This window comes from Chiloscyllium punctatum, chromosome 4 (assembly GCF_047496795.1).
Source record: "Chiloscyllium punctatum isolate Juve2018m chromosome 4, sChiPun1.3, whole genome shotgun sequence".
NCBI lineage: Eukaryota > Metazoa > Chordata > Chondrichthyes > Orectolobiformes > Hemiscylliidae > Chiloscyllium > Chiloscyllium punctatum.
In genome coordinates this window covers 42,345,453-42,358,575 of record NC_092742.1, presented here as the reverse complement: position 1 = coordinate 42,358,575, position 13,123 = coordinate 42,345,453, and the positions used below count along the sequence as shown (strand labels likewise).

The following is a 13,123-nucleotide window of genomic DNA, read 5'->3' as shown; positions in this document are numbered from 1 at the left end:
CTTTCTCTCCACAGATGTTGTCAGACCTGTTGAGTTTTCTCCATCAATTTCTACTTTTGTTTTTGATTTCCAACATGTGAAGTTCTTCGGATGTTTTTTGTTTAAAATTGACATGAAGTTCAGTGTATGTGTAGGTGAATACACAAACACTACAAGCATTCTCTAGCTCTATGAATGAAGTTAAAGTGGTTTAATTTTGGACTGAAGGCAGTATAGATTTCCAACAAGGTCACCATGCCAGTAGGTAATTTGCTAGCTGTGAGATGCAATTTACAGCAAGGAAAAATGGAGGAGAGACAATGTGAAGGAAAACTGCTTTGGCTACATTGGCTGTACAACAAGTGCAAAATTCCAAATAAATGTCCTGATCTCCATTGTTAATTAAAGTATATTGGTCAGTCTGATGCCCTTCTCCCACCATTGAAAAGATAGATTTCAGTCTGACTGTTAAAAGTAATATGTCCTTAATTGTTCTGACAGATTGCAAACATACAGTGGAGATAGAGGTCACATTGCGACAGCAAGGCAAGCATTCACTGAAGGGGACAATTGTATTTCTCCAAACATTCCCTTTTTTATTAGCTTTTTCCATAGTATTTAGGTCTCTTAAAGGTCCTCTGGTATTAGCTGACTCCTAGGCGATGTTACTATTTCAGCTTTTTCATTTTCTCGCAGAGAATGTTGCAGTGGTAACTATTGTGTTTATCTAGTTTCGTTGCTAACAATAACTTTCTGGGATTGATGATCACTCTATACTCTGCGAAGGTGTAGTGGATATTGTCTTGACCCAATGCTTGCAGTGAAGGCACAGTTTTTCTAAGAAAAATCTCTGACTGCGATGATATATCTGGTCCTTGTTCTGATGAAGAGTCACAGGACTCAAAATGAAAACTGCTTTCTTCATGATTTTTAAACTTCTCTAAGGTCACTCCTCAGTCTCCAGCATTATTCAGCTTATTCAGCTTCTCCCTAAAGCTCAAATTCTCCAACGTTGGCAACATCCTTATAAATCTTTTGTGAACCCTTCCAAGTTTAACAACATCCTTTCTATAGCAGGGAAACTAGAATTGCACTCATTATTCCAAAAGTGGCCAAACCAATGTTCTGTACAGCCACAACATGACCTCCCAACTCCTGTACTCAATACGCTGACCAATAAAGGAAAGCATACCAAATGCTTTCTTCACTATCCTATCTACCTGTGACTCCATTTTCAAGGAGCTATGAACCTGCACTCCAAGGTCTCTTTGTTCAGCAACACTCTCCAGGACCTTACCATTAAGTGTATAAGTCTTGCTCTGATTTGGCTTTCCAAAATGCAGCATCTCACATTTATCTGAATTAAACTCCGCATCTGCCACTCCTCAGTCCACTGGCCAATCTCAACAAATCACGTTGTACTCTGAGGTAACCTTCTTCACTGTCCACTCCACCACCAAATTTGGTGTCATCTGAAAACTTACTAACCTTACCTCCTATATTCACATTCAAATCATTTATATACACGATTATACAAAAAGCAGTGGACCCAGCACTGAACCTCGTGGCACACCGCTGGTCACAGGCCTCTAGTCTGAAAAGCAACCCTCTGCCACTATCCCTCTCTCCTATATTTGAGCCAGTTCTGTATCAGAATGGCTACATAGCCCTGTATTTCATGTGATCTAACTTTGCCAACCAGTCTACCATGCGGAACCTTGTTGAATGCCTTATTGAAATCCATATAGATCACGTCCACCACTCTGCCTTCAATCATGTTCGTTTCTTCCTCAAAAAACTTAATCAAGTTAGTGAGACATGATCTCCCACTTACAAAGTCACACTGACTATCCTTAAATCAGTCCATACCTTTCCAAATACATGTAAATCCTGTCCCTCAAGATCCCCTTTAACAACTGTCCACCACTGATGTCAGGGTCACAGATCTATAATTTCTTGGTTTTTCCTTACCACCTTTCTTAAATAATAGTGAAGAGAGATTGGATAGACTGGGGTTGTTATCCTTGGAGCAGAGGAGGCTGAGAGGAACATGATTGAGATGTATAAAATTATGAGGGGCACAGACAGGTAGATTGGAACAAACATTTCCTCTTGATGAAGGATCAATAACCAGGGGACTGATTTAAGGTAATGGGGCAGGAGGTTTAGATGAGGTGAGAGTGAAAAAAACTTTCATCCAAAGGGTGGTGAGATTGTGGAACTCACCTCCTGGAAGGGTGGTAGAGGCAGAAATTCTCAAACATTTAAGTAGTGTTTAGATGTTCACTTGCGATGCCAAGGCATAGAAGGATTATAGGCCAAGTGCTGAAAAATGGGATTAAAATAGGTGGCTGTTTTTGACTGGCATAGACTTAATAAGCTGAAGAGTCTTTTTCTATGCCGTAGACCTCTATGACTTTATGACAAGAACAAGGAAGCACTAACTCCAAGAAATCCCTAATCCTTGTCCCAGCAAACTGATCCTGCTTGGAGATTTCTTCCTCCTGAGAAGGAAGACAATCTCTGGAAAACTGCAACATGAAGGGAAGGAATCAAGAAAATGAACTTCACAGAAATCTTCAACCTGACAAAATGTCTAGAACATGACAGTGTCATATTCTGACAGTGAGACAAGGGGACTGCAGCAGGTTTACACCATGTGTGCCATGACCGGTATTGACTTACACTGGATCAATCACCATCTTATCCAATTTACCATCTCAATCTATTTGGCCTCTAAACAGCAGAGGTAATAGAAGCAATGCTGCAAAAATATTAATGACTTAGGCCACTAAGGTACCAGCAAGGAGGCCCTTTTGTGTCAGTGCCTCATTACCAACCTCTCCAGCTCCTACAGCTAGAGTATATTTTTTCTGCTCAAACCTGAAGTCCACCATAACAAGCATCTATGATGAGGTCTTTGATCCTGACTAGCAAAAAACATCAGGACTCAACAAAATTATCAAGAGATACCTAACTGAGTACAAGTACAAAGTTTTCCTTGACTGGAAATTTTTCCATGGCTCAAGAGAAAAGCAGCAGTCTTACTGGTGTCAGAAAGTAACTCTATAGCAAAAAAAAACACAAAATAAAAGAACAAATAGTGGGTAAAAAGACTGCAGGAGATCCAGCGACTTGTAGACACCAACAAACACAGTTTCTTCAATACTATTGAGATGATAATCTATAGCCCAAGTCCAAAAGAACTTTCCCAGCTGAGAGTCAAGCATGAAAAGGAGCTCATCAAAAATGTGTTTTTGTGCAGTGTTCAGTGGACTGAATATTCTGCAGAATTCTTCAACTCCTTCAGCTTGAATGTCCTCAACTCCATTCCTCCATACCTGTCAAGCTAACACAGCCCAGAACAAAGCTGTAAAAGTATTTCAGTAAATGAGAAACAATTAGACCTCCATTGTTCATGGAATCTTTGCTGCAATTCAAAAAAATGACAACAATTCTTTACCATGGTATCCACCACCTAGCAAGCATACTGCACTTCTCATTCAATAAAATCTATTCTCCACCTTCCATCAAGAAGGGAGATTAAATTTATGTAGCAGTTTTTGTTGTTTCTGCAGGTACATTTTCTTTACACATTATAATGAATTACCAGCTCTCTGCTGTCTTCAATTTTAGGAGCCAGAATTTCTTCGTCCTCCACTTGGCCACTTACCTTTTAGGTAACCTTCCTTTTACATGGCTCCAGCAGCACTAGAAATTCCAAACAAGTGAGCACTAAGCATTAGGTATATTCCATATGGAAAGCTTCCCTGCATAAGTTAGACTAACCCCTGCTATTTTGTGGTCAGCAACTTTAGAAGTCTAATACCCAGAACACAAACCTATAGTTTTATATGTCAGAAATAATTAATATCAAGTTGGCATGGCAACACTCAATAACAGCTGGAAGACCCAGCAGTCTGTGGTGTCCAGGACACTGAACAACCTGTAGCCATTCCTAATAGAATGAAAGAATATATTTATGCAAATTTTTTTTTGGTAAATCAAACTGATTAACAGCTAATAATTTTACTTTGAGACACATAATTGGCATTATTACGTATGTAATTGCTGCCCAGCACAGTTATACATGCTCATACCCACATAGCTGGCACAGACAAAGAAGAAACTTAAGTTACAGAAAAATGGATAATACATGTAATTCTATCCACAAAATACTCCGAAGTTAAAGAAACAGGAAATTATATAGCAACATTTATAAATATGGTGTCACATGGTGTCAAAAAAAGCCAAATGAGTCTGCATAGTTGAACAACCTGATGAAAAATCTGAGATTAATCCATCTTGAATCTCTAATGTTCAGCCCATCACTTTCTATTTGGAGAAGACAAAAAGTTATGTTGCAAAGATAACACCTGCATTAGGGACATTTGTCATTGTGAAGTTGGGAAAAACTATTATCTGCTGTGAGGAGACTGGAAAATCATATGATAGGATTCTGTGGGACTCTTTCTGATGCCAACGATATATTTGGACTGGACCATTATACCATTCCCAACATGCATCCTGGGGTTCCAAAGCTATTTTCAATTCTTGCATTGTCAAATTCCAATGTACTTTTTAGCAAACATCCAGACCTAGTCCATTCACTATTCCCCAACTACCAGTTTAGATAATGTGTATATCACATTATCAAGGATTTAAAGTCTCAACATATAATATATCAATGCATTTACAGTACAGCATCATTGCTAATTCAATTTTAATCCAAATTAGTCAATGATTTTTCTTTGTATTCTGCAAGCCATATAGTTCAATTTTTGCAAAGATACAATGCCGATTCTTGTGCTTGTGAAAGTGACATCTCATGTTTGTGAGAAGCAATTTTAGTTTGCATATGCTACACATACAGAGTAAACTTCCCTCTACTCCACCTCAATCTCAAAAGTTCATGCATGCTAATTCAATTTGATCTTCTCGATTTCTCAGTCAAGAGCCTGAGTACATTCCCCTGGCAACACAGCTAGGATTGATAAATCACCATGTAACGGACGGCATAGCAAGACTGTGCCTGTGCCAGGTGGTGAGGCAACCATTAAGACAGAAAAATACTTATCCGATCTTGTCCTCACCAATCTATGTCACAGATTGGTCTGTTCATGATAGTTTCATTAGGAGTGACAATCATACAGCTGTTGTGGTGACCCAGTTCCTCCCATCCTGAGGTGTGGCACTGCCTCCATGCTAAATGGGACAGACTTTGAACAGGTCTAGTAACTCAAACATAAACAGAAGTTGCTGGAGAAACTTGGCAAGTCTGGCAGCATCCGTGGAGTGAAAAGAGTTGTTAACATTTCGAGTCTGGTGACCCTTCTTCAGAGCAGAATGATCTGAAGAATGATCAATGGCACATTTGACATCATCTTCAAGCCTACAAACTAGATAAAAGAGCATGTGAAGCAAGTGCGGGTTTCCTTCAAAGTCGCACATCATTCTGACTTAGAAGTAGATCACTGTTCCTTCACTGTCATTGAGTCAAAATTCTAGAACACCATTCCTGAAGAATTATGGATGTTCATACAATATATGGACTACAGCAGTTCAAGAAGGCAGCTCACCACCACGTTCTCCAGAGCAAATGGGACAGACACATGTTGGTCTGGACAAAAATACCCACATCTCATGAACGAATTTACAAAGAAATGCCACTACTCTGTAATACTGAGAGTTGAATCACATTTTTTTTTAAAAACCTACCTTAATTAAAATGTTTTCTGGCTTTACATCTCTGTGAAAAATTCCATTTCTGTGATGAATAAAAGCTTTGATGAACTAAATCAGTTGATCCATGATTTTCATTTATAATTCTCTCAGCAATTTCATCACTATACCATTCATATAACAATCAACTGTTATCAGTGGAGATATTTTTGTTTTACAATGAACATGTATATCTTGAACAGATTATTGCCACTATAATCCATTCAACAGTCCTAAAATTAAAATTTTTTTTAGACAGGTATTTCACACCACTGAAGCAGGGAGATTTGAAACCAGACCATAGTGTCCCTACCTCTGGACCACATCACTGTGCCACAAGAAGCATTCAGTCCATAAATTTGAACATCTTAAATTAATTGCTTAGTAATTAGCAAACAAAGGTAAGTCATACAATAGAGGCACTTCTACACACTGAGTCTCCACTGACTTAAAAAAAAACCTTTCTATACTAATGTTACTTTCCAGCATTTACCCACAACCTTGAATATTATGAAATTTTAAGTGCTCATCCAAGTGCTTTTTCAAGGTTGCGAGATATCGCATTTCTACTACCCACTCAGGCATTATGTTCCAGATTCCCAGCAGCCTCAGGGTCAAAAAGAACTTTTCCCTTAGTCCCCTCAAAACTTCCTGGCTTTCACCTTAAAATTATACCACCTTGTTATTGACCCTTGAACTAAGTTGTTCTATCTAACCGATCCACAGCCCTCACAATTTTATGCACCTCAGTCAGGTTCCCCTCAGGCTCCACTGGTCTACAACCAAGCCTATACAATCTCACTTCATAGCTAAAACACTCCATCCAGGCAATATCCTAGCGAATTTCCTCTGCAACCCTACAACGTAAACCCATCCTTCCCACTGTGTGGCAGCTGGATTTGTACAGAGTACTCCAACCGTGGCCTAACAGAAGTTTTGTACAGCTTCCAGTATCCCTGCTCTTATAATCTATGCCACAAACTGATAAAAGGTAAGCTTCCCATTTGGCTTCTTAACCATCCTCTGTTACATTGAGGTTCCTAGTGCCCTGTCATTCATTTAGTACTCCTTGTCTTGCACTTTGGAAGAAGTAACATCATGTCACACTTTTCAGAATTAAATTCCATCCTCCACTGATTTGCTTATCTGACCAACTCATTTTTATTTCTTTGTAACCTAAGACCTTCTTACTTTCTGTTAACAACCTCGCCAAACTTTGTGTCATCCACAAACTTATCTGCTCCACATTCTCAATTATATTGTTAGTATATACCACAAATATTCAGGGATTAAGCATAAGGGATTAGCCTCTAGTCACACCACATAGACAACCTTCAACCACCACCCTGTCTACTACCACTAAGCTAATTTTGGATCTAACTTGCCAAGTTATCCTGGATCCCATGTGTGTATACCTTCTTTATCAGTTTACCACTTAGCTTAACATTATTGGCTGGAAAATATTTATGATACCTATTTTCACTGCATATACTTTCCTTACCTGTGCATGTAATCAAGGGACTTACATAGTTGATACATGTAACTCTTTATTTTACCTTCAGGCAATGGGTTCCTCCGCCCTGTAAATAAAAGTGTTGGACATCTTAGTAAAGTCAACTGTGCTATTAAACAATAATTTTGCCTGCAGTCAAACTACTGCAGTTAAAGTAAAACTACAAACAGATAGAATGTGCTGGTTTATTTTTCACAGTCAAACTATTATTTGGTCTGCTCAATTTTAACTAATGCATGGAGTCATTAATGGAGGTGACTTTAAGTTTTGAGTTTCTGAGTGTTATAGTGACTTTTTCTTTATATTTCACAAGGACAGACATTATAATAACCATTCCATATTGAGATTTATTAAAATATAGAGTAATGGCTGAGACCATGACTAGAAATGTGCTACAAATCTCGTTATCCACACATCCACAATCTGGATGATTAATGAACTGTGAGAATTTCAAAACAAATAGGAGATTAATACAAATATAGAAGATAGGAGCAGGTGTAGCCATTCTCCCCCTTGAGTCTGCTCCACCATTCAATATGATCATGGCTGATCATCGCGCTCAATGCCCTGATTCTCACTCTCCCCCGGTATCCCTTGATCCTTTTAGCCACAACAGCTATATCTACTTTGCTCTTTAAAACACAATGTTTTGACCTCAGCCACTTTCTGTTGTCGGGAATTCTACAGGTTCACAACTTGCTGGGCAAAGACATTTCTCCTCATCTCATCTTAAAAGGTTTACTCCCTTATCCTAAACCATAAAGCCTGGTTCTGGACTTCCCCACTAATCAGGAACATTCTTCCTGCATCTAACCTGTCTAGTTCTGTTAGAATTTCATAGCTTTCTAGGAGGTCTCTCATCATTCTTCTATACTCCAGTGGGTACAATCTATTTCACTCAATCTCTCCTCATACATCAATCTGCCATCACAGGAATCAATTTGGTGAACGTTCACTGCAGTCTCTCAACAGCAAGAACATTCTTTCTTAAACAGATGACCAAAATTGTTATTATACTCCAGGTGTCATCTCACCAATGCCTTGTGTATAGCAGTTCAGACTACCAATAGTTTCATCTTTTACGGTTTCATCTGACAGCCTACCAACCAAGAACTTTGTCACAGAACTCCACTAGCCATTCCTATGTTGTTGAATAAAAGATATACTGACTGTAACATCACTTGATATTGTAACAAATACTAAAAAACCTAAGGCTCCCTTTCTGTTCTTTACTCTCGAGGCTTGGCTTTGCATTCAAAGCATTTGCCTCAAAAATAAGACTCCCTGCTACCAGCTCCAAAAATCTGAGGACACCAGTCATACTGAAACCTACCCTGAAATTAAATAAGATCATGTCTTTTTTTCTACATCCTCCTTTGTTTACATCAATATATAAAAACATTTAGTGGCATAGAAACACATTGGCTCTGATATTCTGCTGGGGCACAAAGCTACCAGAAACATGACAGTGACAATGAGATGATTCTTTCAGTTTCTTGGCTCAATGCATATTGTATAGCACAAGCAAGTACCAAACACTGTAAATACCAACTGGGATTTTGTGCCTTTTGCATGGAACCTAGTTGCTTTTTGCAGTAAATTCTTTAAGTTTCCTGAGTTATACAAGGTCACATGGTAAATAAATGCAGTTGTCACTGCTTTATAACTTCATATTGTTTTAATATTTAAATAGAGATAAGAACACATTGACAGGTCTGAAGAACTTAAACATCAGATTACTTATGCTCTTTGAGGAAACCCTGTAAGTACACCATAAAGAAGTTATCAAAAATGCTAGAGAGTGTGCCAGTTGAAATTTTGATAATCTGTTTCTCCTTCAATTATATTACTAATTAATTACCAATAAAGTAAATCAGGAAACCCTAGTATTATTTCTTCAGTTAAATGTGATGGCTGTGTTTAGTTAGGTACATTAGTCAGGGTAAATGTAGAGTAATAGGATAGGGAAATGGGTCTGGGGTAGATTACTCGTCAGAGGGTTGGCGTGGACTTGTTGGGCCAAATGATCAGTTTCCACACTGTAGGGATTCTATGAACAACTTCACATTCTTCTATATTATACTTCATTTGCCAACTTTTTGCCTATTTATTTATCCTGGCAATTTCTGTCTGTAAACGTTATGTATCCATCCTGCAACTGCCTTTCCACCTAACTTTGTGTTGTCTACAAATGTGGCTACAGTACCATTCACTTCCTTCTTCTAAGTCATTAATATACATTACACAGTCGTGGTCCCAGCACTGATCCCCATGCAATGCTACTGGTCATGAGGTGCAAACCTGAAAAAGAATCCCGTAAACAAAAACAGAAATTACTGGCAAAACTCAGCAGGTTTGGCAGCATCTGTGGGGAGAAATTTGAATCTAGTGACTCTTCATCAGAACTCCTTATTCCCACTTGCTGTTTCCTGTCATTAGCCAATTTTCTACCCATGCCAATAAAGTACCTCCAACATTGTGGGCTCTTATTTTAATACTCAACCATTTGTGAAGTACTTTGTCAAACAACTTCTGGAAGTCCAAATACAACACATCTACTGGATTCCTTCTATCCAAGCTGGTCGAGACTTCCTCAAAAAACTGTAATAAATTAATTAGACATGAGTTCCCTTGCACAAAATCACAGAAACTCCACAGCATGGAAGCAGACCATTCAGCCCAACTAGTCTACAACCACTCTCCAAACAGCATCCCACCCAGACCAACTCCCCTATCCTGCATTTCCCATGGCTAATCCACGTAACCTACATATCCATGGACGCTATGGAAACTTTAGCAGGGCCTAACCACCTAGCCTACACATCTTTGGTCTGTGGAAGGAAACTAGAGCACCCAGAGGAAACCCACACAGACACAGGGAGAACATGCAAACTCCACGCAGACAGTTCCTTGAGTGTAAAATTGAACCCAGGTCACTGGTGCTGTGAGGCAGCAGTGCTAACCACTGAGCTACTGTGCAGCCATGAAACCACGTCAACTCTGCTTGGTTAGATTATCATTTGCTAAACGTACTGCTATTACTTCCTAAATAATTGATTCCATACTTTTCCACCAATAAACATTGGGCTAATCATCTTACACTTACCTGGTTTTTGCCTCCTTTTCTTTTTAAATAGGGGTTTTATATTAGCAATTTTCCAAACCTCTGGTGCTTCTCCAGAACCCAACAATTTTTGAAAAAGTACAATTAATGCATTCAGTATGTATGGAGCTATTTCTTTTAGGATCCTAGGATGCAAGACATAGGGCCAGGGGACTTATCTGCCTTTAGCCCCATTAGTTTATCTAATACTACTTCTATAGTGATGGTGATGGCACTTAATTCTTTCCTTGCATTCTTTAGTAATAATTGGATGTCCAAAGTATCTTCCATGATAAAGACTAATGCAAAATATCTATTTAACTCCTTTGTTATTTCTTTCTTCCTCAAAATCATCTCCCCAGAATCATTTTCTAAGGGGTCTTTGTTCACTTTGATTTCTCTCTTTATTTTTATAGAGTTGTGGGAAGTGGAGCAGATGCACTGGAGCGCATTTTTGGCCACATGGGAGGAGAAATTGCGGTCCTTGAGGTTTCACGCCATCTGGGATGTTCTGAGTGGAATTACTCCTCCTGGGAACAGATGCGGTGGGGGTGGAGGAATTGGGAGTAAGGGATAGCATTTTTATTTGGGGGGGCGGGGGGGGACAGACGGACGGTGTTGAGAGGAGGTGGTTTGGAAGTAGTTGTCTGTGCTGAGTCAGTCATTGGAAATGGTGATGGAGACGTCCAGGAAGGGAAGGGAGATGTCCGAGATGGTCCAGGTGAACTGGAGGTCAGCGTGAAAAGGTGTTTGTGAAGTTGATGAACTGTTCAACCTCCTCGTGGGAGCACGAGGTGGTGCCAATACAGTCATCAATGTAGCAGAGGAACAGGTGGATAATAGTGTCGGTGTAACTAAAAAAGATGGACTATTCCACATACCTAAAAAGGCAGGCATAGCCAGGGCCCATGCGGGTGCCCATGGCTACCCCTTTGGTCTAGAAAAAGTCGGAGGGAAGATTTGAAGAAGAAGTTGTTGAGGGTGAGGACCAGTTCAGCCAATTGAAAAAGTGTGTCGGTTGAGGGGTACGGAGGGCTTAGAGGCCGTCGTCATGGCAGATGGATGTGCACAGGGACTGGATGTCTATGGTGAAGATGAGGCATTGGGGGCTGGGGAACTGAAAGTCATGGAGGATTTGGAGGCCATGCTCTTGATGTGGTCCCCTCTACATTGGGAAGACAGGATACCAAATTGCGGAACCGTTCAGAGAACCCCTCCTGGAAACACGCACCCAACAACCCCACTGCTCTGTGGCTGGCCACTTCAATCCCCCTCCCACTCCACCAAGGACATGCAAGTCCTGGGACTCCTCCACTGCCAAATCCAAGCCACCTGCCGCCTGGAGGAAGAATGCCTCATCCGCTTGCGAATCCCTAACCACTTGGCATTAATGTCAATTTCACCAGTTTCCTCATCTCCCCTCCGCCCACCTTATTTCAGATCCAACCCTCCAACTTGGCACCACCCTCTTGAACTATCCTAAGTATTCATCTTCCTTTCCACTTATCCGCTCCTCCCTCTGCTCCGACCTATCACCATCACCCCCCCCACCCAAATCTCCTACTATCACCTTCCAAGCTACCTTCCCCCAGCCCCACCCCCCTCCCATTTATCTCTCAGCCCCCACCAACCCACGCAGATTCCTGATGAAGGGCTTATGCCCAAAACGTCAACTTTCCTACTCCTCAGATGGTGCCTGACCTGCTGTGCTTTTCCAGCACCACACGTTTTGACTCTGATCTCCAGTCCTCACTTTCTCCTTCAGTTATATAGGGCATTGGTGAGCTCACATCTGGTGGTCTATCTGTAATACTGGTCTCCATACTTATGGAAGGATGTTAATGCATTGGAAGCAGTTTGGAGAAGGTTTAGTGATCTAATACTGGAATGAGCAGATCATCTCATCAGGAAAGGCTAGATAGATTAGGCTGAATATTGAATTTAGAAAAGTCACAAAGTGACTTCACTGAAACAGAAGAGCCTGAGGGAACCTGACTGGGTGAATGTCAAAAGGACTTTTCCTCTTGGGAAGAACTCTGAACTAGAGGTCACAGATTACAAAATAGGGGGCCACCCTTTTAAGAGCGAAGAAGAAACATTTTTTGTCTCAGAAGATTTGAAGTCTTCAGATTTCCCTTCCTCAAAAGATGTAGATAGTTTCCTGATTACTTAGGGAATGAAAAATTTGTAGATGTGCAGGAAGATAGAGGTTAAAATCAGATCAGCTGTAATCTTGTTGAATAGCAAAGCAGCCCCGAAGAGCCAAGTAGCTTACTCTTGCTCCTTGTTCGGATGAAAGAACACAAGTCATCAGAGCTCAATTCGATGACATTGAACCCAGTGATGCATTACAGGCAGACTAAAGAAAAGAGAAGGTAGATCCTGAAAGAGGGATTAGACAAACGTATAGTTGTTGTAGCTCTTTCCACTACTTAAAGATAAGATTGGTGGATCTTTGAAATTCCAGAGCATTGTAAGCAAAACCTGAAGAGGCTTTCCACGCATGTTTCATTTCTGGTGTAGACTGTCCATCAAATCTAGGTTGGCTGACATTGGTTAGGAATCAGACTGAAGTGTAGAAGCTGAAAATATTCATGAGTAATTTTGAACACTTTATGACTGAGATTGATGATAAATATGCCGAGTATATTGTAAATTATGAATTGGTTTAACAATCAACCTAATTCACCCATTAATTCTGTTTAATTGATGTGAATGTTGGATTTTAGAATATAGGTAGTGACTGCTTGTTTTTGGATTCTGTGTAGTAAACACTGAGTTTAAATGTTGGAATCTGACCACTTCAT

General features: G+C 40.1%; 1 protein-coding gene across 1 annotated transcript in view; it reads right to left on the bottom strand.

Annotated features, from left to right (window-relative positions):
- Nucleotides 1-13,123, bottom strand: part of LOC140476224 (MAPK/MAK/MRK overlapping kinase-like) — a 125,633-nt gene that overhangs the window by 60,416 nt on the left and 52,094 nt on the right. The window contains exons 5-6 of the mRNA XM_072568479.1: nucleotides 7,202-7,280; nucleotides 5,698-5,746 (exon numbers count right to left, since the gene is read on the bottom strand). Of these exons, the coding sequence (XP_072424580.1) occupies nucleotides 5,698-5,746; nucleotides 7,202-7,280 (128 nt within the window). The remainder of the gene's footprint in view (nucleotides 1-5,697; nucleotides 5,747-7,201; nucleotides 7,281-13,123) is intronic.